This window comes from Protopterus annectens, chromosome 6.part0, assembly GCF_019279795.1.
Source record: "Protopterus annectens isolate FY-2018-M chromosome 6.part0, PAN1.0, whole genome shotgun sequence".
NCBI lineage: Eukaryota > Metazoa > Chordata > Ceratodontiformes > Protopteridae > Protopterus > Protopterus annectens.
Genome location: NC_056737.1, coordinates 295732512 through 295759295, shown reverse-complemented (window position 1 = coordinate 295759295; position 26784 = coordinate 295732512). Strand labels below are relative to the sequence as shown.

General features: G+C 41.9%; 1 protein-coding gene across 2 annotated transcripts in view; it reads left to right on the top strand.

The window, feature by feature from the left end:
• RFFL (ring finger and FYVE like domain containing E3 ubiquitin protein ligase) overlaps positions 1–26784 on the top strand; it is a 692085-nt gene that overhangs the window by 206419 nt on the left and 458882 nt on the right. For both annotated transcript variants that reach the window (XM_044074048.1, XM_044074047.1), the window contains exon 3: positions 14555–14626. In XM_044074048.1, the coding sequence (XP_043929983.1) occupies positions 14555–14626 (72 nt within the window). The remainder of the gene's footprint in view (positions 1–14554; positions 14627–26784) is intronic.

Below are 26784 nucleotides of genomic sequence, written 5' to 3'. Positions count from 1 at the left end.
CTATTGCTTGTACACAGTGGGCCAGGGATCGTGCCACTGGGTCTAGCTGTGATGAATAGTAAGCTAGGGGCATTGTTTGTCCCCATGCTGTTGTGTTAACACTGATGTCATATAACCTTGCCTACAATCTACAGTTTGGAAAAATCGTTTATGATAATTCGGTAATCCTAAAACTAATGAAGAAGCTATCAGTTGTTTCAATTTGCAGAAAGCTGATTCTGCTTCTGGTGTCCACTGTAATAAATCTTGTGCTGCCATAAGCTTCTTGAATATCAAGTTGGTCAGTGGAGCAGATTCCAAGGCATAGTTTGGAATCCAACTCCGACAAAAATTAGTAGTACCCAGGAAGGACATCATTTCCTTCTTGGTAGTTGGTTTAGGTGCTTGTAATATTGCTGTTTTTCTGTCTTCATCTAATATTCTGCCTTCTTTCGATATTACATATCCCAGTTATTTGACCTGTTTTTTTCCAAAGTTGTAGTTTGTTCTTGTTTACCTTGTGTCCTTGAGTGGCTAAAAATTGTAATAATGCTATGGTATCCTCCCTGCATTCTTGCTGGGTGGGGGCTGCCAGCAGAATGTCGTCTACATAATGTAAAATCTGACTGCCTTTCGGTGGGATAAATCCCGCCAGGTTACTTGCCATTTCTTGTGCGAATATTGTTGGACTTTCACAATATCTCTGTGGTAGTCGCGTATATGTATACCTTTTCCCCTGAAATGTAAATGCAAACCAATGTTGGCTGTCAGGGTGTATCGGTATTGAGAAAAATGCATTGCTAATATCTACCACAGAAAAATACTTCTGTTGAGGTTTCAAATCATTTAATAAGGTATGTGGATCTGGCACCGTAGGTGCCCTGGGTATAACTGCGTCATTTACAGCTTGTAAATCTTGGACCATACGCCATTCTCTGTTTGCTTTCCTAACAGGAAATAAGGGTGTATTACATGGTGAATCAGGAGATTCTATTAGTACTCCTTCCTTAAGTAAGGCTGCTGTTATAGGTTTGATTCCTATTTCTGCATCCTTTCTCAAGGGATACTGTCTCTTTTGAGGTCTAAAGGCTGATTTTGGCATGATAGTAACTGGTCCTGCTGTACGAATAAGTCCTACATTTGATTTCCCTGTTGACCAGAGAGTCTCTGGTATGTCTCATAAGGCTTTTTCCTCTTTCTCTAGTAAGAGTGCTACTTAGCTGTCCTCACTTGCCTGGAAGTGTACAGCTGGGTGTGTCTGTGTTATCCAATTCAGCTTCTGCTTTTGTACTCCCTGTTCAGAAAGTTCTAACTCTGTCTGCTTTTCCCACCTTATGACTTTTTCTCCTAGGTCTGCCCACTTCACATTTCTATCTTTAGTCAAACTCACATGTGGTAATTGATTAGATTTGTAAAGTGCTAAGAATTCATGGGGCAATGAACAGCTCAGTACACTGTTTCCTTCTGTGTCCCAGTACAAATTTCGAAATACTAATCTGTTAGCATGGTTTCTAAACAGTTCTTGCTCATATTCTTTATCAAGTCCTGGTTTGCTACAGTAATATAGAGTGCAATGCAACAAATGCTGTTTATCAGTCTTAAGGGAGGGGGGATTTACTGATGGCTAGGTTCATCAGTTCTTCGGTTACTGTCCCTGGACCAGTCGTAACTAAGTCCTGGCTGTACCAGTAAAATGTTTCACCCTCCGGTCGCACTATAAAAGTATCCATTTGTCGCTGTGCTTCCATACCCTGCATAGTTGGAACTACTGCTATGCCAAATGTCTGCATTAGGTCTCTGCCCAAAAGATTCACTGGGCATTTTGCAGAAACAACAATTATTGCTATGCTGTGGGAGAGTGGCTCCCGATACAGCTGTCCATTAGCTGCTTTCACTAATATGTAGTCAAGTGATTCTGAATTTTCTGGTAGTTTGGAAGGATGTATTAGGGTCCGTGAAGCCCCTGAGTCACAAAGGAATTTAACTTCCCTTCCCTCTACCAGAAGTGTAACTTCCGGTTTTGTGTCTGCTAAGTAGAGCTCTAGGCTCAATAATGCTAAGTCTAAAATTTCATTTTCTTCATTATCTGTGATTTCATGCATATCCTCTATTTCTTCTATCACATCCTCTACCCCTTCTATCACATTTGCACTTGTCTTTTCTTGTTTATTCCTTTTCAGTGATTCTTGACTATCATATAGTCAGTCCTCACCCTCCTTGTCTTCCGTGGTTACCTTTTTATTTTGCCTGCAATCCCTTGCTAAATGTCCCTTTTTCCCGCATTTAAAACATTCACCCCTTTTCTTTCTCTCTTCAAAATCTTCTGATCGTTTATCAGATTGTTTGTTTCCCTGGGCATTTTTCTTACCTTTCTTCCCAGTTTGTTCTACAAAGACTTCTGATCAGTCTTCTACTGCAAATACTTGATTTTTCTTTTTCTTTTTGCTACTAAAATACCTTTCGGCATGTCTTGCATATTCAAGTAATGACTGTAATCTACTTGTACGATGATCTACCATGTGCTTTGTAATAAAGCTCCTAATGGGTGCAATACTGCCTTTCAAAAATGCATTCTTTAGCTGCTGCTCATATGGGGAATCATGTGTTTGGTCTTCAGGTACCTGCATTCCACAATGGTTATTAAAACACTCTAATAATCTAGCATAATATTTATCAACAGTTTCACCTTCTTGTTGTATGCATTGATTAATGCAAGTCCAATCAGCCCTAGACTTCCATTTCTCAGAGATTCGGTCTGTCAGACCTTTCACTCTGTTATCCAGTTCTCCGTTACTATGTGGGAGTGGCCTAAGTTCTGCGTCACGGGGATTCCAGTTGCCACTGATCATGTGCCAATCTGGACCTATGATTTGTCTGACTACTTTCTCTCCATTCAAATGGTAACTTAACCTCATGCCCTGTAAGTCTTCTAAGAATTTTCTAAAATTAACTTTTGGATTGGGAATTCTCTCTGTGGCTTTCCGAATGTCTTCCGGTGTCAACAGTCTATATACTAGAAGAGTTGGGTCCTGTCCTGCCTGTGGATTTGGTACTTCTGTGAGTGGACATCTCTTCTTCACTCATAGCTTGTGAATGTTTATTTATTTTATACAATTCAATATCCCCTCTTAAGTTGCGTGTTCGAGACCTGGATCTCTGACAAACTGTTTTGGTTTTGCAGGAACAGCTGGATATAGCGGAGGTGGATCAATTTGTCCACTCGCTTCATATTCTGGTAAGGGAAGCGGAGGGGCCGTTGCTATTAGCAAGTTATTGTCTTCTTTATCTAGAAAACATTGTTTTTGAATTTTTAATCGTTTGTTCCCTGCGGTTTGCTTCCTCAAGCCACCTGTGTACCTGAGGGACTCCAAATTGATGTTGCTTTTTTAGCTGACCTTTCGCGTCTGTTTTAAGTTGTCTTAAGTTTAATAAGTGAAGGCTTATCTAAATTACCATCAAATTTGTATTTATTAACCCATTTTGTATAATACCTAACATTGTCGGCACGCTGTAATTGCATATATTTCGTGTCTTCAGTTAAGGGTGGGTCTCGGGAACTTTTTGTGCACTGATTTCCCATGTTACCTTAGCTAAGTTAGAAATTGTTACGTAACCCTTTTTATCACGTGGTACCACGACTTACACTTTTTCACAGTTTATCTAGAATAACTGCCTGCCTATTCTGTTTCCCTGATCTATGACAAGACAGCAATCTTTTTTGTCCCTGATCTGCACTTGCAAATCTCCCTGACAAAAACAAAAATACTGTAACAAGTCCCTGATCTAAAAGAGAAAAAGGTAAATTCCTCCTTACCTGAGCCTCCGTGTTTTGAACCCTCCGAAACATTGACTCGTCCTCCAATCGCAGATCAGAAACAGTGGCTGGCCTCTTTTGAACGACAATTCAGTCGGAGGTCTTTCAAAGCAGAAGAACCGATGTGGCTTCTTCCCCATACAGTTTCATGCCACTGGGCCCATCCGACCTGAGCTAGAGCGAGAGATGTTTCCGGTCCGAAGGACCAATCTGTCAAAGGAAAAATATACTTTAAAAATGATCAATACACGGTAGGTTCAGGTTAAGGCACTTTAATCTTGCAGCAAGGAGACAAAAACGTGCTAATACAGAGTTTGTCTAACTAGAAACAGGAAATGCAAGCATTTTTATACATTTTTTAATAAGACATTGCCTACCAAGCTGACGTAGAAAATCACAGGTTTTAACATCATCATTACGTAGTAATTGTTTTTGTAAATTTCTGCTTGTACTATCAATTTTTGTGAGAAACTTCCTAAGAAAAACAACATGGCCTTGGCTACCACCGGTTAGATATATGCAATGTTACCATTCAAGGTACTATGGCTAATTTGAGCACAAAGCAAGTATAGATTGCAGTTCATTTCTCCAACAGTTGTCTTGTTTGTTTTATCTCTTCCTTATGCAGCTGTGCGTGTTCTCATACTTTGAACAGAGCTAATTGTTCAAAATCATTACATTATAGAATATGGCATTGTTCATTTATTGCTTTCTGACCTAGCAGATAATCACCTGCTTCTCAAGTACATTTCCAAAAGGCATAAACATGAATTTTGCTGTGCTAGCAGTTACTAGGTCAGAGGGCATCTTGCAAGTTTTCCGAAAGCACACTGCAGTTTGAAAAGCATCTTTTAGTCTCATATAAAACTAAGCTGTATATAAAATAGTGCATATAAAATAGAATGAAAAACGTGTTAACTCATTTAGTTTTTAATTAGCATTAAGCACACACATTAATACATATTTTTCTGACACATTTCCAAAGAGCTAGAAATGCACATTGTAGAACTCTGCATTTCAATAATAGCGTTAACCAATGTATATACTCTAGGGGTATTATTTAGCTAATCTGCAAGTAACAGTTAATTATAGCATAAAACAAAGCAGTACAGTCAGTACAACAGTACGATAACAGGATTTACCAACTATTACAGATTTCAGTCCAAGTTAAGTTGGAGCACGATAGCTATGAAATGCTTTCTACAGAAACATTTGCAATACAAATACCATGTCTGTTACCACAATAACTATACAATGCTTTCTTTAGAAAATTAGCAAAACAAATTGCTATTACCTAGTTAGAGCTTTTACACAACCTTAGTGAGCATACAGGCATTTAGTTAGGGGTAGAGAGATAATATGGTGTAGGACGCCAAGTGGGTAGTTTAAATTCCGCAAAGGCTCATGGGAGCTTCCTGGTCTTATTCAAGCCTGAAGCTATGAAAGATGAGAGTTAGTTTAATCTTAATCATGTACACCTTTCAAGCAAGAAGCTCTAGAACAATCAGTCAGACTGGTGTTTCCCAGGTCTAACCGAGGGACAACATCAGATTTATTAGTTATGTACTTACCTTAACTTGGTATCTGTGTTGTCCTTCTCTCATTCTGCTTCACCTTCCCACCCAGCCATCCCCCTTCAAAAAGTATGATTTTTAGAGTATCTGAAAGTCTTTGTTGGAAGCTATGTTCCAGGGTGAGCCATTGGTTCTTTTCTTCTTCTGTCGGCTTTCTGTTAGAGGCAGCAAACTTTATCTGAGGAGGCAGAGCTAGGGGCAGAGGATTATGGGTATGGGAGGAGCTAAAGCCTGGAAGCTAAAGTCTGTAAAAGGCAGCCAAGTCGGATCCGCGGATAGGATCTGTCACCCATCAGTGAAGCAGAATGGGAGAAGGATAACATAGATAAGTTACGGTAAGTACATAACTAATAATTTACAGCCATCTTCAAAGATAATCAGCCATAAACTCTTAATAGCTTTGACCTCTGTGAAGTAAATGTCAAACCAGAGTGGCCCAAACACTGAACCCAGGGGTACACCATTAGTGACAGGTTTTTGGAAGTGGTAGAGAACACCACCCTAATTTCCAAGGTTGCTTGTGATTTAGTTTGCTATCCATTGAGTTACATAGGGATTAACAGTTAGCTGTGAAAGTTTATCTACAAAGTCTGAGTGCTGGATGATGATGAGTACCTTTGAAATGTATAGATATGTAGTGTGTACTGATTTGCCCTAATCTATTGCTTCCGGAACTTTTTTTTGAAGGAGTCACCCAGGTTTAAATAGGCAGAATCTGTCCTTAAATCTAAACAGGCTTGGGTGAAGAGTTTGTAAGTTACCTATGTCCTTATTTATTAATTCTGTAATAATCAGTTCCATATTCTTGTATTTGATGCTGGCCAGATTTGTGGGTCTACAACTTCCTAGGTCTTTTGACACACCCCACATTTGTGTAAGGGAATGACTGTTGCTGTCCTCATTTCATCTGGTCTTCTTTCTTCTTCTTTCGGCTTTTCCCGGTTAGGTGTCACCACAGCGGAACTCCGGTCCGCTAATGATTGGCGGTAGATTTTTACGGTGCCGAGGTGTCAGCCCAACGCCCAACCTTCAACAAAGGCATGCCCATTCACGCATGTCTTTCAAATGCCACTCGATCACGGGGAGGACATGCAGACTCCACACAGAAGGCACTCCAGCCGAGATTAGAATGGGAGAACCTCTTGCTGTGAGGCGACAACGTTACCACTGCACCACCGCGGCATTTGAGAAACATCCTCATTTCATCTGGTATAAAGCCTATTTGAAGACTGACACTGAATTCTCTCTCTAGGGGCTTCTGACCAGTTGTATTTCAGGCTGGTGATTAAGCAGCCTAGTGTATTGTTCGGCCCCATAGAAACATTGTTCTTGGCCTTGTATAGTGCCTTGAAAACTTATTCATGGGAGATTTGAGGAGAGGGGGGTATAGATGCAAGTATGAGATCTGAAAATGTAGGAGCAGAGAGTGAGGTGCAGTTAAAGCTAAAGTTATTTACTAGTATGTGATATCATTTATACTATTAGCTCTGTACAGTGCTGGACATTGTTTCTAAGGTTTCTAACATCACTAAAGAAGGCCTTGTGGTTGTCCTTTGTCTGGGTGGCATTTTTTTTTACCTCTTAGGTGATTTTATTTGATTTGATTAGGGTCTGGAGTTCTCTGTTAAGTTTAGCAAGTGCTTTCTTTGCATCTTGAGAATCTGATTTTTACATGTAGTTAGCTATCTTCTTTTATTGCACAGCATGTTTATATTTGGGTTATACCAAAGGGGTTTATGTCTTAATTTGCCATTGTATTTACTTGGGAGAAGGATGCATCTGTTTGCATGTGCATAAACTGTAAGTAAAGGAGGATTCCACATAGATAGTGGAGGGGGTGTTGAATTTAGTTATCACTCCATTTCAGTAGATTAGCCTTGGTATAATCTCTAAATGTCAAGGCATTATGCAGTGTTTCTGGCTTCAGTCTTAAGGTGAACGTGACTGATCTGTGGTCCACTTTGATCAGTTGTAATTGATAAGGAGCAGAGCTGTCCCATATTGGTAAAGACCATTTTACCTCCTCCATTTGGGATACAGACCAGGTGGTCCAGAGAGTTTGTACTGATGAAGTCGAGAAATCTCTAGACATGTATGTTCAAGGATGTATACATATCCCAGTTAATGGATACGTATTTAAAGTCCTTTAGGAGAATGGTATTTGGCTTAATACATAGGGAATTATGGGTTGAGGTGGACATAGATGGGGTCCAATAGTTAGTCATGGTGAGATAATAGGTCTTTTTAATGGTAAGGTGGAGTAATTCCAAATTATCTTGTCTAACTAGTCTGAAGGTGCTGTTTTTCTTGTAAAGATGTGGAGACAGCACCACCTTTAATGCATTCATCTGTTGTGATAATGCTATAAATGGTATTTCTCTCTAGATTGGCATGTTTATTAAAGACCTGTATATTTATGTGGACAACTTTCTCATGTTATAATTTTATTTCCACTGTAGTAAGGAGATCCTGTCTGGTCCAATTATTTTCCAAGGGAGTATCTTTAAGAGCCAGCAAAGTTATCCTGCCACTATACTGTTTCTTTATCAGTCCCATACTTGAACACATTGACTATTTTAGTATGTACAAATCCAAGAATTCTGCTCAACTGAAAAAGCCCAAAGATTTCTGACCAAGCAAATTAAAGGCTTTAAATCCTTCATCTATCCCAGTAGTGTAGCATAACAGTCATTTTACTAAGTTGCCTAGCTAATGCTATGAAGCCAGTTTCCCTTTACCTCTTCGCAGTGAAGTAAGTACCTTAACCATTATGCCAGTGACTCGTTTCTCAATTGTTGATCCATGAAACACCTAGACCTGTTTGAAATATTATTTCTTTGCAAAACCAGTGGCTCTACAAACATCCCCGCACTATGGACATAAATGTACACCGTCAAGTAGACATGACTTCTGGAGGGATAAATTCCTAACTCAGCGTATTCTCTTTCTGCTGAATAAGTTACTGCTGCAGATCAGAGTACTACTTTTAAGGCTAGACCAGAAGATTGGATTGGAAGATGTACATTTACACCATTGTTATGTGCATCCCTGCTTAATTTGAGAGATGAGCTATGTTACGTGTTTGAAAAGGGGTGGCAAGTACTTTGTTTACTTAAAGGTGCTTATGGCTTGGCATCTTATGATCCCATTGTTCAGTGCCCAGTATTGTTTCTCTGTGATACTGAGAGGTTGCTGTTTACGTGGTCAAAACAAAGATTTGACAGCATCACTTGCCAGATTCTGAAAATGATCTAAGTAAAAGCTGTCGCCTTCTGGATTTATGTTGAAGATACTGTGTTTTGATAAATAATCCAGATGTTCATCGTGTTACACTGCTGCAGTCATTACACTTGGGTTATCCTGCCGTCAGGCGGTTCCCCAGCCGGCCTGAGTTCCAAAGTCTTGGTCCAATGTCGGTTGCTGTCACCTCCTCCCTGACGTCAGTGCAACAGGGCTATATAAGATGCAGCCAACGCCATTTTCTTCAGTCTGTCTTGCCGCGCGGTGCCCGAAGCAAAAGCAGTTCGCAAGTGCCGGTCGGCCGTCTCCTGAGATTTTCCTTCCGAATCCAAAACCGAAGTCTTCTACAAAGCGAAGTACCCCATTGGGGAAACTTTTTCTTACCTCAGACCGATGTCAGTAAAAGTTAATAACTGTATTTCTTGTGGGAAGCAAATACCTCATAAGGATTTCCATTCCTAATGTATCCCATGCCTAGGCCCAGACCACAACGTCACTGGTTGTCGGTTTTGTGCTAGGTATAACAACCGCACTATTAAACGTTGGTTTGATTTTGCCTGACATTATTTTGGTAGAAAATTCAATTATACCATGCTGTCGGAACTTCCGATGACCGGAATACACAAAAAGTGCAAAGACAAGGATAGGCATCCAAGGCCCAAAACTGATGACGAAGCCTCTTCTAGGCCAGTCGTCGGTTCTCCGGTTTTCAGCGAGGTGCCTTCGCAGCCCCTGACGACCACTTCTGTAGAACCACAGGCCGCCTCTTACTCCCACGTGGAGATGGCTGGGCCTTCGGACGCACAAGTTATTCAGCCTACCGAGACTAACCTTTCAGAGGGATCCGGAGTAGCTGATCAACCCACAGCTTCAGAGGGTGTTTTCAGACCTACTCAGTTAAGCATTAAACCCTCAGCTAAGTGTAAGCCTCCTTTAAAATCAAAGAAACAAATGCAGCATTCTCCAGGGCAGGCCTCCATGCCTAAGAAACAAATGCTCAAAATGGCCGAAGACCTAATCACTCTGATCGGGGGTCCCATCCCCCTCCTGATAAAAGGCGTAGACAGGATGCAAATTTTGACTCATCCGACCGGGTGTCCATCTCTTCTGATTCATCCTCAGACCTAGGATACTCTTTACCCCCTTATGAGGATTCTGATGCTGAGGAATCAATTCCATCAGCCTCACCGCCTGAGGACTACTCCTTTTGGGAAACCCTACATACCATGAGGGAGCATTTCCACTGGGAAGGCTGGGATTACTCAGAATCCAAGAAAAGGCTCAAGAGACTTCCTTTTATTACCTCAACACCGACCCCTTGCTATTCCACCAGTGTTAGATATTGTGGATAATGTGTATACTGAATCCAGTTTAAATCCTGATTCCTTACCTCCATCCCCTGTTAAACCTGACAGATACTACAGAGTCTGTGACTCACATAAATTTCTGTATAAAAGCCCTGTAGCTGACCCTGAAACTATTTATTGGGGACCCAAAGGAGTTAAGGCCTCATCGGCCAAGAATCTAGTTCCCTCTGACAGAGATTCCAGAGCATTAGACAGATGGGGAAAGAAAGTATATACGTCTGCAACTTTAACAATGAGAGCCTTAAATTGCCAGTTTCACATGCTAAAATATCAGCAATTTTTACTGTCTCAGTTAAAACAAAAAATGCTTCCAGAATCAGATCCTCCTAATTTTAAAGAAATGCAGGATTTATTGCATGCAGCAGAACAAGTGGGAAAGCATAATTTGTAATGTGGTTTTGATTCTCTAGAGGCCTCCTGCAGAGCAGCAGTTACAGGCTCTGTCATTAGAAGACATGCTTGGTTAAAAGAACATACGTTACCAGATCATGTTAAAGCAAAATTATTGGATGCACCTTTGCAGCAGGATGTGTTATTTGGAGTTAAGGCAGAAGAGGTATTAAAGAAAATGGAGGATAAGGCAAAATGTATGCAGATGGTGAAGGATTTCTTACAGGTTCAGCCTCCTAGATTTAGCAGAAACTGGCCAACTAAGAATTGGTCCTTTCCAATTACAGACAGACCTCAAAGGGGAAGATACAGACGTCCAAGAGGTAGAGGTCAAACACAAGGTCCTTACAGGCCTCGACAATGGGTTGCATCAGGCCAGAAAGAAGGGGAAGACAGGCCCCAACCATATAAAAAGCAGCTCCAATGACTTCCCATTACAGCTGCCAAAACAAATCCCTCTTGGCAGCTCCCTTGGGAGGAAAACTGGCACTTTTCTACCACAATTGGCAAATGATCACCAAAGACAAATGGGTTCTCAACATTGTATTTCAAGGTTACAGGTTCTACTTTCACACTCTGCCAAGGTTAAAAGGAATGCCAAATCTGCCACCAAATCAATGGGCAGAGGCTCAAAAACAAATTACAGCACTCATGGATATGAGAGCTATTCAAAAGGTACCATCACAGGAGCAAGGACAAGGATTTTACTCAAGACTCTTTCTGGTACCCAGAAAGGACAAAGCCTGGAGGCCCATTCTGGATCTTTCATCTCTAAACACTTACCTGGATGTTCCAAAATTCAGAATGTTAACACTACAGCAGCTTCTTCCCATGCTGGATAAGAAAGCTTGGCTCGTGACTTTGGACCTCAAGGAGGCATACCTGCATGTCCCTATCAGACAAAACTGCAGAAGATACCTCAGATTCATAGCTGGTTCAATGCACTGCCCTTTGGCTTATCTACTGCACCCAGGGTCTTCACAAGGTGCCTGGCACTAGTAATTGCATTTTGCAGACAGAAAGGAATTCAAATTTATCCATACCTGGACGACTGCCTGATTCAAGCAGAGAGCAAGGACATTCTTCTAAAGCATCTGGCGTTTGTAAAAAAAAGTTATTAAGTTGCCTGGGGTACATAGTAAATGAAAAGAAATCAAAACTAGTGCCCTCACAAAAGATTATATTCCTGGGTGCCAGCTTGAACACAATGGCCCAGATGGCTTATCTCACGCCAGGCAAGCAAGGACAACTGACTCCATACTTTCAATTGATGGCAACAAAAACCCAACTCCCTGCAAGAACGATTCTGCAGGCCTTGGGTTACATGGCATCCTGCATACTACTAATTCCATATGCCAGACTGCATATGAGGAAACTACAATGGTACCTAAAAAATGTATGGTCTCAACACTGTCAAAGTTTGGAAACCATTATACCACTAATCCCTTGCCTTCAACAGGAGTTTTAATGGTGGTCTCAAGCCTGTCACCTCAACAAGGGACAGCCTTTTACACAACCCACAGCCAGGCAAACACTGACAACAGATGCATCGGATTACGCCTGGGGAGTACACATGGCAGGCAAATGTATTCAGGGCATATGGCCCGCAGAACAAAGATATCTTCACATCAATCAAAAAGATATGCTAGCTGTACAAAATGCCCTTATAGCTTTCAAGAACCTGCTGCATCCAGGACAACTACTGCTAAAGACAGACAACACCACAGTTATGTGGTACATAAACAAGCAAGGGGGCACTCACTTCTACTCCCTATGCAGACCAGCCATGACCTTGTGGAACACAGCTATAAACCTTCAAGTTCATCTGCAAGCACAATTCCTGCCAGGAGAGAAAAACACACTGGCAAACAACTTAAGCAGAAACATCATGGACCCCCACGAATGGGAATTGAATCCACAAATATTCAGAATGATAACACAGAAATGGTGGACCTCGGACATAGATCTGTTTGCATCCCCAATAAACTGCCAGCTACAAAAATTCTGCACAAGGAGTTACCATCCATAAGCATGGAAAGTGGATGCCCTCTCATTCAGCTGGGAGAACCTACAAGTATACGCTTTCCCACCACTACCTCTCCTGCCAAAGGTACTCATAAAAGCCAGGCAAGAAGAGCCAAAGATGATCCTGATTGCACCAGACTGGCCACGCCAGCACTGGTACCCAATCTTAAGGAGCTTAGCACGAGAACCACCCTGGATTTTGCCTCAAATCCCACATCTGCTGACTCAGCACAACAATCAAATACTACACAGCCAGCTAAAGATCTTAAACCTAGCTGCATGGAAGATTCCTTAGTCAAGAAAGCAATGCATCTTTCCAAAGCTGTTATGGATGTCATTCTGGAGGCCAAAAGGCCTAGTACCAGAAAAGCCTATTCGGGTAAATGGAAGAGATTCTGTGCCTGGAACCAAGCTCACAGCCTTGACCCTCTTGTCTCAAACATTCCTCAGATTCTACAATACTTAACTGAGATGCTGGACAAAGGCCTCTCCTTCTCATCCATCAAGATCCACGCCTCTGCCATCTCTGCTCATTACAACACGGATCCACCAATTTTCTCTAATCCTCTGTTAAAACAGTACCTCAGAGGGCTAAAAACATAAGACCGCCCCGTAGAGCACCTACTCCAACTTGATACCTCAAAGTTTTGGAAAAACTAACTTTACCTCCTTTTGAGCCAGCTACCACAGCAGAATTAAAATATATCTCTTGGAAAACTGCTCTGCTCCTGGCAATAACATCAGCACGAAGAGTTTCGGAATTACAGGCACTAATGGCAGTGGAACCTTTCCTCATTTTCCACCAGGACAGGGTGTCTTTAAGAACTAACCCTACGTTTATGCCAAAGGTGGTATCCAGTGTGGCTCTAAACCAAACTATTCACCTGCCAACTTTTTATCCTAAACCACAGAATAAAGGGGAGAGACTACTGCACTCTTTGGACATTCACAGGCAGTTACGCTTCTACTTGGACAAAACCAAAGCTTTCAGAAAATCTGAGCAATTATTGGTAGCATATGCTGAAGGAGCACAGGGAAAAGCCATTTCAAAACAGACTATTTCAAAATGCATAGACTTTGTATATGTTTCTGCTACACATACCATGGAAAACCTGTATTTAGCAGCATTAGATTTCACTCCACCAGGGCAACAGCCACTTCAACTGCCTACCTCAGGGGAGTACCTACCAAGGATATTTTGGAAGCAGCAACTTGGAGTTCTGTACATACCTTCACCAAGCATTACTGTCTGCCTCTATACTCTAAATCCAGAGCTGGCTTCACCACTGCAGTGCTGCAGGGCCTTATAGCCACCCCCAATGCTATATAGAACCAGCCACCCTACCTCAGCTTTGGGATTCTACCCAAGTGAAATGACTGCAGCAGTGTAACACGATGAACATAGTACAGTTTTGTACCTACCATAAATGTAGATGTTCGAGTGTATACACTGCTGCAGTCCAGGTTACCCTTCCTCCTTCCCCTCTTACTGGCTGGTACGTACCTATCTCTTCCACCCTTACTATCTATGGGGAGTATTTGCTGGTAGCTGTAAGTTGTTTTTTGCTTTTCTTATGTATGTTTTATTAGCAATTGAAATTGCCTACCTATTTAGAGGCACCTGACATCTAGGGCAAGAAAAACTGAAGAAAATGGCGTCGGCTGCATCTTATATACCCCTGTCGCACTGACGTCAAGGAGGTGGTGACAGCAACCGATGCCAGACCAAGACTTTGGAACTCAGGCCGACTGGGGAACCGCCTGATGGCAGGATAACCCAAGTGTAATGACTGCAGCAGTGCATACACTTGAACATCTACATATATAGTAGGTACAAAACTGTACTTTCTATTTATTGAACCATCCTCTACTCAGCAGTTTTGTTAGAAAGTTAAAACTTAATTTCTGTCCATATACTTAAGATTAATTCTATTTGACAGTAATTTTTCCATGTACTATTATTTTTTGATTTGAACAAAACCACAGTAATCTATTTGTTGATGGCATTTAATAAATACAAGAATATCTGTGGTGATTGATGACTTGTGATGCTTGAATGTGTTTCACTAGGCTAGATGTAAAAGGTTGACATCTTTTCATCCGCACAGATGCTGCTAGTCTAGCGCAGTTTATTTTAAGTACATCTTTTTTAATTATCTTCTTAGGTTCCTGTACCTGGTGAACCAGTAGATGGTATACAGACTGAAACTACTGCAGAGATGGAGGATGAAAGTCAGGTAAAAGCCTAATTATTCTCTGTGCTAGGAAAAAGAGAAATGATGCAGCAGAGAGTTTGGTAGGGCTGGGTGGCTTTTTAGTAGTAGTTTTAAAATGAGTATGCTGTTTTATTGCCTGAAATGCAAAAGTAGCCTATACATTTTAGCAGTATGTAGCTCTTTTCTGAAGGTATTTCAGTAATATTTCAAATGAAATATCCATATTTCAGGTATTCTGTATTCTCATTGCATCGGGGGACCTTTTTAGCAATTTGAGACAGTTTGTTTTAGTTCATTAATTATAAATGAATTTTATCTCTGTAACCTAGCCACGTGTCTTCAAGAAAATATGAACAACTATCTCAAGTGAATGTGATGTCTTTTTCAGTCATTCTTGAACTGATGGGTCTCTGATCCGACCTTGGATCTGACTCCCCTGTTTTGTTCAGACTTGGGATCTGTAGCTCAGAGTCCTCTCCTTACCCACAATCCCCTGATGTTCTTCTTGTTTCACTGTTGCAGTCATCGCATTTGGGTTATCCCTGCCAGGGTAGCCCTCGGCTGGCCTTAACACCAGAGGCTTAGTATTTGTGCGTCGGTTGCTGTCGCTGCAGGACTGATGTCAGGTCGTCAGTAGTATAAAGTAAGGTAGCCAATGCCATTACATCATTCTTTCTTGCCATGAAGCCCGAACCAGAAGCAGTTCGCACGAGTGTCGGTTGCCCGCTGCCTGACTTTCATCTTCTGAATTGAAGCTAAAGTCTTTTAAAGCTAAGTACCCCGTTGGGGATCCTTTTTTCTTGCACTTACCGATGTCAGAAAAAGTTAACAATTATCTTTCCTGCGGAAAACAAATGCCATACCGAGACTTGCATTCTTACTGCGTCACTTGCTTAGGCCCAGACCACGACGTCCCTTGCTGTCACTTTTGTGCTTTGTTCAGCACCAGAACTATATGTCGTCAGGCCCTTATTTTAGCTAGATATTTTCGTTTACAGTCCTTGAATTCCGATATGGCTTCGGTAAGCCATCCGACAGCATATCTTCTGAAAAAACACAAGATGAAGACAGACCATACAGGACTAAACCTACCGACGGCACTTACATTAAGCTAGTCATCAGTTCTCTGGTCTTCAGTGAGGCGCTTTCACAGCCTCTGATGCCCGCTTCTGTAGATTCACAGGCTGCTACCGAGACCCTTTCGCAGTCCGGTATGCCGCAAAGCTCTTCTTTAACTAAGGATCCTGTGGTTGTCTCTCCCTTGGATGAGTCCGGAGCCGCTGAGCAGGCACCACCTTCCGCGGAAGTACTTCGCACTACCGATTCTCGACACAAACCGGCAACTTCTTTTGCATCTACCGTTCTTTCAAAAACTAAAAGAAATCCAAACTAGTACCCACCCAAAGGATTATATTCTTGGGAGCAAGCCTGGACACAGCATCCCAGAGGGCATTCCTTACACCAGAAAAGCAATCTTACCTGACAGCCTACTTCTCTCAACTAGCCACCAGACCCCAGTTATCTGCAAGGAAAATCTTGCAAGCTCTGGGGTTCATGGCATCTTGCATTCTACCCATTCCATATGCCAGACTGCCTATGAGGAAGCTTCAGTGGTACGTAAAAAGCCTTTGGTGTCAACACTGTCAAGACCTGGAAACTCTTATACCCATGATACTTTGCATCAGGAAAAATTTTCTTTGATGGGCAGCAGCATGCTCCCGCAACAAGGGACTACCTATCTCACCCCCCCCCCACCCAGACCCTCACCACAGACTCATCAGACTATGCTGGGCTGCACACCTGGACAGCTGGTGCATACAGGGCCAATGGAGCCCACAGCAAATCCATCTGTACATCAAAAAGAGATGTTAGCTGTCCAGCACTCATTGACAGCTTTCAGACCCCTTCTCTCCCCAGGGACTCTTCTGATGAAAACAGACAACACCACTGTGATGTGGTATGTCAACAAGCAGGTTGGGACTCACTCCTACCCACTGTGCAGGCTGACCATGACCCTTTGGCACACAGCCTCTGGCATGCAACTCCACCTGTTAGCACAATTCCTGCCAGGTTCTCTAAACTCTATGGCAGATCACTTAAGCAGAAATCTTCTGGACGTACACAAGTGGCAGCTAGACAAAAGAACCTTCACCCTAATAACTCAGAAATGGGGCACCCCAAAGGTCAACCTCTTTGTCTCCCACACCAACCATCATCTCAGCAAGTTCTGCACCAGGGAGCATCACAATATGGCTTGGAAAGTGGATGCCCTGTCCTTCCCCTGGGTCAATCTATTGGTCTATGCCTGTACTCCACTACCTCTCATTAACCAGGGTACTGCTCAAAATAAGGGAGGAAAAAACAAGGGCAATTCTTATTGCTCCAGACTGCCCTTGTCAGCACTGGTACCCACTGCTGCTCAGCCTGTTTCCACTGCCACCATGGCATCTCACTCAGACCCCAGCCCTCCTGACCCAGAGGGAGGGAGAATTCTTGCATCCCCAATTGCAGACCCTCAGGTTGGCATTTTGGCTTATTCCCTAACCACTGATCAATCTGCCAACCTCAGTAAACAGGTACTAGATGTTGGTATGTGAGGGCAGATGCCCTAGCACTAGAAAGTCTTATGCTGACAAATGGAAAAGGTTCTACACCTGGATTCAGGCTAAGGGAGCCAGTATGACACAGCCCTCCCTCCCTCTCATCATGGATTACCTAGCTGATCTGCTACACAGTGGTCTCTCTTTTTCCTCTATTAAATTCATGCCTCTGTTATCTCTGCTCATTTCCCCACTGACCAGCTCCTTTTCTCACACCCTTCAATCAAACAATTCTTAAGAGGGGCTAGCAACTTGAGGCCACCCAGAAGAACACCTACCCCAGCTTGGGACCTTAACTTTGTGTTGGAAAAGCTTACCCTACCCCCCCTTTGAACCAGCATCTTCAGCAGAGTTAAAATTTCTCTCCTGGAAGACAGCTTTTCTTCTGGCCATCACTTCAGCCAGAAGGGTCTCTGAGCTACAAGCACTCATGGCTTTCATCATCTTCCATGCTGACAGGGTTCCCTCAGGACTAACCCATTCTTCATGCCCAAAGTGGTGTCCAATGTGGCTCTCAACCAATCCATTCATTTACCCACCTTTTTCCCTCACCCACAGAATAAGGGGGTAAGGATCCTGCACTCTCTAGATGTGCACAGACAACTCAGATTCTATATAGACGGGACTAAATCTTTCAGAAAGTCTGATCAATTGCTGGTTAGCTTTGCTGCAGGGGCAGAGGGCAAAGCCATCTCCAAACAAACAATTTCTAAATAGATAGCACACTGCATCCATTTCTGTTACAAGCAACATGGAAAGCCTCCCCCTAAGGGGGGGTGGTCAGGACTTGGTCCACCAGAGCAGCCTCCACCTCTGCAGCTTTCCTCAGAGGAGTCCCCACCAGGGACATCTTTTAGGCTGCCACCTGGACATCTGTTCACACTTTCACCAAACATTGCCACCTGCTTATCTTCTCCATATCCAGGGCAGGCTTTGCCACTGCAGTCTTGCAGGGCATCCTAGCCAGCCCCTAGTCTTCTTGACTGCTTCCACCCTTTTCCTCGGCTTTGGGAATCAACCCAAATGTGATGACTACAACAGTGAAACATGAAGAACATAGTACAGTTGTGTACACTTACCATTAATGTAAATGTTCGAGTGTATTCACTCTTGCAGTCCTGGTTTCCCTCTCTCCATCCCCCTCCTCTCTCTCTCCTTACAAGGGACATTTTGGTATTTACTTTCTACTGGTGGGGTTCTTCCACCATAACCTGGCTCCCACTTGGGGGCTCCTGACAGTTAGTGCAAGAAGAACTGATGTAGTGGCGTCTGCTGCCTTACTTTATACTACTGACAACCTGACGTCAGTCCTGAAGCGACAGCAACTGACACAGAAATACTAAGCCTCTGGTGTTCGGGCTGGCCGAGGGCTACCCTGGCAGTGATAACCCGAATGTGATGACTGCAACAGTGAATACACTCAAACATCTACATTTATGGTAAGTGTACACAACTGTACTTTGTCCCTAGCATTTCCTTAGATTTAGTTTGCCATTCACAGAGTTTAGACATGATTTGTGGTTCAGGCTATTTTCAGCCAAGTGGTTTTATTTTGATATTTGAAATACTTGGATATTTTTTCCTTCATACTTTAATCTATTATTTTTCCTTGTCTAATAGTGCCTTCCATTTCCCATTTCTATTGATCAAAAAAATATATTTTTCAGACTTCTTTTGCTCCTTTTATGGTAACGCTGTTTTTTTTTATGTAGTAATCTTTTTAAACTTTTGAGGTTTAAGAAATGTGTGGCATGTAGGCATAAGAAACTAAATTCTGACTGTCACTCAAAATGTGTGGTGGTGCTGCAGTAGCATTGTCGCCTCACAGTAAGACGCCATCTGGTTCGATTCTCAGCTAGAGCGTCTTCTGCATGGAGACATGCGTGAATGGGTGCACCTTCGTTGAGGGTTGTGCGTCAGGGCTGGCAACTCGGTACATAAAAATCAACTGCCAATCATTAGCGGACCGGAGTTCTGCTGTGGCGACCCCTAACCGGGAAAAGCCGAAAGACACAACAACAACTCAAAATGTGTGTACTGTTTGGGGCCAGCTCATTTGGAGGATTGCTGTATTTGGACGGCTTTTGATCATCTGGCCATAATTGAGCGAGGGAACCAAATTAGTGCTTAAGGGTCTCATTTCTTCTGACGCCTGCAGGTCTGTATCTGGAGCTTAACCTTCAAGTAAGAAAATCTCAGATAATCATAAGGGGGGCAAGAGTGACAGGCCCAAAGACGAGGCCAAAGAGATGAGGAATAATCCCATTATCATTCTCCGGTCTCCATTTCATCTTTGGCTCTGACTGTAAAAGCTTCCAAGCCTTTGGATCCGACTAGTCTTTTGGATCAGATTCCATTTTGGCCAAGGATTTCCCCCCTTCCAAAGCCAAAGTCTTCCCAGGATCCAGTCACTCCCAGGCTATGGTCGCTTTTTCTACAAGCGTGATCAGAGATCCTCAAGACCACCTTCCACATCATCATTTAGGTCCATCAGGTCTGCTGGAAGCTTAACAGAAGCTGATGTGGATATAATCCTGAAGAAGTTCCTCAGGACCCAAATTCAGTTGGGAGTTTTTCTGTCTCAGTCTTCCATTAGACCTGTGAGTTTGGACCCTCTCCCTTACCTATGGCTATTTCTACTCTGATCTGACCTCTGGGTTTGGGGATGTTGGAGCCAAGCTCTTCTGGATTATCCTTGTCTGATCTGAGGTTGTGGTCTCCTTTGACATCAGCATCATCTCTGACTTAACCAGCTCTAGTTTCTTCAGAGACGGAAGGATGTCGGAGACATAGCTTCGATGTTGAGTCTGGGGACAAGAGTTCAACTCCGATTCAGTCGGAGCTGTCCCTGACCCTTGGAGCCTCGGCCTTAAATAGCTCTCCTTCTGCTTCATCTCTGAGCAGAGCAGTATCGGTGCTGTTGGTCATACTTGGTGTGGCAGCTTCATTTCCCTACAGAATGATCTTGGGTTTCCCCTTGGCTTATGCCTTTGAGACAGTGGAGAGAGCTCTCTCCAAGGCTGCTGAGTGGCCATCTTTACCCCTCTTGGCTCCAGCCTTTCCACAACAGAAGGCTCTGGGTCCCAATCTTGCACAGTCTATTCTTTTGGGACAGCCGGTTCATGTTAGCTTTGAGACCGTACTCACTCAGGGCACCTCTAAGGCTTCAGAGTCCTTTCTGGAACTCCTTCCTGCAGAGCCTCCTCAGAAGCATACATTTAAGAGGAGATAAATTGACTAGCCCCAGAAGTCCTTGACAGAAGACACGGACTTTGAAGGAGGAGAGAGTTCTCCCAGATCAACCCCCCTTCGGGATGCTTATTTGGGGCTATTCTTAAGCTTCTGAGACCGAAAGGAGATTAATTTTACAAAGCCCCTTCCCAAGAGGAATCAATGTTCCTTAAGAGCCACAGGAACAGGCATTTCAATAAGGTGGCATGCCTGAATGCGCTTGTGTGATTTTAAAGGGCCTTTCAGGACATATTTTATAAATGCTGTGTTTGATGGTTTGACCTTGTTTGGCCCTAAGATCAAATATGCACTCTAGGAGTGACTGGGTATTTGCAAACTCTTTTTGTTGTAGGCATATGGTTTTCTACCCCCAAAGACCTTCTCAAGAATCCAGAAGGGGGTTAAGAAACTGTGGTTTAAGCAGTGTCAAGGGTTTTATTAAGATTAAAGATGTATATCATTCTGAGGTCTGGGGTATTCTAAAGGTAGAAAGATGGCTGTTGCTGTCATGGCAGAGGAGGCTTACAAAAACAAAGCTTCAGGGGTTCCTTCTCAGAGAGACCTTTTCAGCCCTCCTGAATGGTTGCTCAACTGCTGCATTCTGCAGGCAGTTGGGGTGTGGGGGTACTTGTTAATGCACTCAGAAGGCTGGATGTCCATCACCAAAGATGTATGGGAATGGACAGTAATTACCACAGGCTATTTCATTCCTTTTCTGTATCCATCCTCACTGTGAAAGAAACTTTCTAATATGCCACCCTCTGAAAGAAAAGCAGCCTTATCAGAAGTAAAAAAGCTGCTAGACAAGCGAGTCTCCAGGAGGTTTCACCAGACCAGCAATGTTTGGAACTTAATCCAGATTCATTTAAATGCCAAAAAACAAAGGGAACCCAAGTCCAATTCTGGTCCTCAGTGACTTGAACTAATTTGTCAAACACAGGTGTCTTTCTTAGACTCCCATTTGTGAATCCCATTCCTCCTTGAGACATTACTGTCTTGCTACAAGCCATGACACAATCTCCTTTTGAACCTCCTGCCAAGGTGGATTTAAAATTTCTGACTTGGAAAGCCCTTCTCCTAGTAGCAGTTACTTTAGCCAGAAGGGTGTCCGAGCTCCATCTCTCTCTCTTCCCACCCTCCATCTACTGTATTCCATAAGGACAGGGTTACTTTACGCAGTAGTCCTGTTTTTTTTGCCTAAAGCAACTTCACAGACTTCACTCAGAGTATTAATTTTCCAGTATTCTTTCCAAATTTTTTGAATAAAGAATACATGCTCCATTTATTAGATGTACACAAGTGTGTGTGTGTGTGTGTGTGTGTGTGTGTGTGTGTGTGTGTGTGTGTATTTGTGTCTATATATTTAGATATAGATACATATGGAGAGAGTCTAAACAGCAGTGGGCTCAGAGTTGAACCTTGATGCACACCCACTCCCTCTGAGAACCCCTTCTGTGAGATGGAACACTCTTTGTACTTGAGTCATTGAGTCCTTGTACATAGCCTGTACCATTTCTACCAATGTTTCTAAGACTAATGTAGTTATTTGTATAAAGTGAAATTTTATGCTGGCAAAATATTAGAACATTGACGTAAATTTTGTAGGAAAAGATTCCGGCAAGTTAATATAAGGGAATTAGAAGTGTTTAGGATGTTTTTGCAAGCATATTAGTTAAATAGTTGTATTAAAAATGGGACAAAAACAGCAAATTCCATTTGAAAAATAAAGTATGGCTTATTGTAATTGGAAAGCACCCATTCTTTGTGAATATGTATAGACGGTCATGCAGTTTATTAGTCAAATCAGTGAATAAAACTGGCAATATCCACTTTGGGTGCCAGGACAAAAATCAAAAACTAAGTATGGCAGAACCAACTATCAGAAATTAAATTGTTGTAGCTATCTAGATTTCAGATTGAGCATGCCTTTCATCTGTCTGTACACAAACTTGGTAGATATTCAATACAGTGCAACACATCTGCACTATAAATATTTAAAATATCAGAACAGCACTACTTCACACAAACTTCTGTACGTCTGTAAAGTTTATTTGTAAATGCACGGTGGTATTGAGTTTGCCACCTAACATCTTTTATTATTAGTAATCTGCATGTAGAATTGACCCTAAAGGGCTCTGTTAACAAGTTTATTTGCACTGCTTCTCTCGCAAAAGAAAATCAATTAATTCATATGATCCTTTCAGAGTAGAGTAAAAATTAAATTTAAGTATGTGAACATTATCTTCTGTTGTGGTTAGAAAAGATATTTTTAAGATAAATATTTTACAACTATTAAAGAGAAAGATCTGTAATAATGACATGGGTCCCTTGTTTTGCTATGAAAATTTATAATCAGTATACAAATGAATCTACAGAAAAATAAGTATTTTTATTCACCGTACTGTACTTTTAAACTGTGTATTACTGAATTGCCACCTATTTTTAACTATTTTTCACTGTTTCAATTGTGTGCTGTTTGGGACGGTTTTTCCTGCACTTTGTATTATCTTCTACTCGTGTGTTTTATAGCATAGGCTAAGTTCAGATTTGCTAAATCTAGACTGTTTGGCATTACCTGAGCACTGAAACCAGCCATCTTACATTAAGAGGGCCACCTGCACCCTTGTGGCAAAAGTGTAGTAAAGGATCCATCTGATTTGGAGATTGTTGGAATAAGGCTCAGTATTGAGCATTTCCATTGGCCAGCTTGTTTGAAAATTGCTTAACCTGTTTAAAAAAAAAAGGGTTCTCACAGTTCATGAAAGTATTGAATAGAGAAAACTATAAAGCAGTTAAGATAAGAAGTGTCACTGTTAGAGGAGTATTGAAGAGGGAGCAGATATACAAAATACTAAGAAAGATAGATGTGATAAAAGCAATGCACAGTATTAGAACAGATCAGGATCTATCATGCACTATCACAAATAAACTGAAAATCTCTACACAGGTGGAAGAACTTAGAAGATATGCAGAAAAAATGGGAAAGGTACAGAATAAGCAATTTATTGATGACTAAGAAAAGTTTTATAGAGAATTGGGAAACAAGGTAAAAGGACTTGAAAGACTGCCAAAAAAAGAAGAAATAGATACATTTTGGAGAAGTATCTATGAAGATCCTGTGGAACATAAAGATGCTAAATAGATAGAAGAAGTAAAAAAAAAGAATAACTTGGTTTCTTCTTTGCACAGCATTACTCATAGTTTACAATGTGTGCATTACTCTTTTGATACTACGGCCACCGGTACTATTTTAAGGAGGCTTGCATGACTGCATTCTCTGAACTTTTCAGATGTTAAAAATGAGATTTTAGTTTCTCCCTTGGTTAGACATTTATGCCTCCTTTGCTACAGAATTGATCAAAAGTGTGATAAAAGGGGCAAGATGATCCAGGGAATCTGTCAAGATTTTTCAGCTCTCTTTTTCCAAATTGTCCAAGGGTGTTTCTTTCTCCTCTTCCATTCAGGTAAACATATGCTTATGAATGAATGACAAGGGAGCTCCAAAAAGAAATCTAATCTCCCAAAACCAAGTACAATCCAATATGTTTGACTGTTCAAGAGAGCTTGAGACCCACTCCCAGCCTAGCCGCTTTTATCTTCCAGAAAGTCTTGCTCTCCATTTTTCTCTTTGGCAACATATTGTTTCACATGGGTTCTGAATTTCATTTATCAAGTTTACAGATGACAGTGGGAGGAAATTCCTGGTTTCTGGTGAATCATTCCTCGTCCACCAGATCAGACTCTCTTGTTTCCACCTGTTTGTCATCAAATTTCCTGATAAGTTGCTTATCACATCCCTATTCATCCAGACTTCAAATATTTCTTAAGTTTTTTTCACATCTGAATAACCTTTGGGACTATGTATTGCACCAGGAGTGTTCACAAAACGTCTAGCTTCAGTTTTAGCTTATTGCAGAGTCATTTTCAAAGCATCTCTTGGGTGAAAGATCTCTTACACAAGCTGGGATTCCAAGAGAGCAGTCAAAAGTCTTAGACTCTCTCACACAGGATTGTGTTCCTGGGATGTCAGCTAGACACCTCAGTGTAAAGAGTTTTTCTTTCAAAGAAAAAGAGATCAGTGTTTAGATCTGTTTCTGGGGTTTTTCACTTAGACTTTGCTCACTATGATTGAATATCTCAGGAATTTGGGTTTATGGCATCTGTAATTCTCATGATACTCTTGGCAAGACTCCACATGAGGAAGATATAGTGGTATCTGAAATCTCTTTGGTCCCAGCATCAACACCCTGTAGTTTTTCAAATCACAGTGCTGGGATTTGTCAGAAGAAAAGTCTTTTGGTGGAGACAACCAATATCTTTAAATCCATATCTTCCATTCTCTCTTCCTGCTCCAAATCAGTCAGGCCACACAGACATTTTGAACTTTGCTTGGGGAGCTGTTTCAGTCGGGATAAAAGTGCAGAAGTGTGGGACACCAAGGACAGACACTAGGGTATAAATATCTAGGAGATGCTTGCCCTAATGAAGGTACTCAACTCACAGAACCATCTTTGGCCCTAGGGAGATCTTCAAAGTGGTTTGAGTTGATACCACAGTTATGTGGTACATCAGCAAGTAAGGGAGAACCAGGCTGTACCCTGTTTGCAGACTAGCCATATTAGCTTGAGATGCAACTTCAGTGTACATTCTCATTCTACAAACATCCTACATTCTGACAGCAAAATTGTGACAGACAAACGTGTTTATATCACGTTATCGAAACATGAAAATAACGAATGCTATTTCATCAGCCCCAAAACATCTAAACATGAAAATATCGAACATTCAGAACAGCAAATTTTTTTCCCATGGAAAAAATTTGCTGCTCCGAAACACATACACACAACACAAGCACATTAAACAAACAGCAACCACACACATTCACTTAAATTCCTACATCTAACACTACACTAAACTAAACATACACTACTATCTACCCACTTACCTTAACCCAAACCCTAACCCTAAGGTCCGTCACTATCACACACTCACCTAACCTGCGCCCTAACCCTAACGTACAAACAGTCGCACACTTACCTGAACCCAACCTGTAACTTTCCACCACAGCGCTAAGAATAGCGAAGCCACAGAAACGGCCAACCAAATTCTTTCCTGAGGAAAGAATTCGCTGTTCTGCAGCTTCGCTATTCTTAGCGTTCGCTGAATAGTGTTTGATATCAGAACATTCGAAGTTTTAATACTTCAGTGTTCTGATATGGACCCAGACAAACTGAGCAGGACCACGGCAGACCCTCATAAATGGAAAATAGTTCATGGGGTCTTCCAACATTTGCTCCTTCTGTGGGGGTTTCCTCAAATAGACCTTTTTGCCTCCTCTTTGATCAATCATCTGGCAAGATTCTAATCTAGGGCTCAATGCAAGAAGAACTGGAAAACAGATGCCTTTTCTTTTCTTTGGACAGGAATGTTCGTATATGCTTTTCCACCAATATACTGTGTACTGCTAAAGATTCTGAAGGAATCCCCCAGCAATGTTGTGATGACTCCCTTCTGGCTTAGACAACTGTGGTTCTCCCTTCTTTTGGAAATGGCCAGAGGCAATTAACACAAGGTTCCTCACAGACTGAATCCACTCCCACAAGAGCAGGGGTGTTTGATGCGCTCTAGCATTAATCATTTTCAGTTGACTGCCTGGATGATAACATCTTAATTCCTTTTAGGCACCTGCTTGCTGAGGATGTGCAGCAGGTACTGTTAGAGGTAGAGATGCCTGCTACTAGGAGATTATATATTACCAAATGTAAAAAAGTTTTCCAGTTGGTGCCTGTTACTAGGAAATTTTATTTTACCAAATGTAAAAAAGTTTTCTAGTTGGTGCCAACAATTTAACCAGCACCCATTCAGGGTTAGTGTTCTCTGATTTTACATTGTTTGTCAAAATTACTACCCTATGACCTTTTTTATTTCTCTGTCAAGGTTTACTTATTGGCCATTTCAGCATGTGTGACGGTAGATCCTCTTCTTTCAAGGCAGTCTCATGTCAAAATGTTCATGAAAGGGATTTTGCGTAAGAGGCAGGCCCCAAGTAACCAGTTGTCAGTCCCTGAGATCTTTAATAAGTGTTAAGCGCTTTCAACTGATAAAAACAGTCTTCATCAGAACTGGCGCTTAACACTTATTAAATATTTTCAGCGTTGTTGGTCGAGCGGCTTTTATTTTCCTTTCTGTCATCATATTGTTATATTGTTGCTGATTACTCGAGTTGTGTTGCAATCCCTGAGATCTTAATTTTATGTTAGAGAAGATAACACTTGCTCCATTTGAACTAGCTAATCTGGCTGACTTGAGGTTTGTAACAGAAAACAGTTTAACTGATTGCTCTAACCT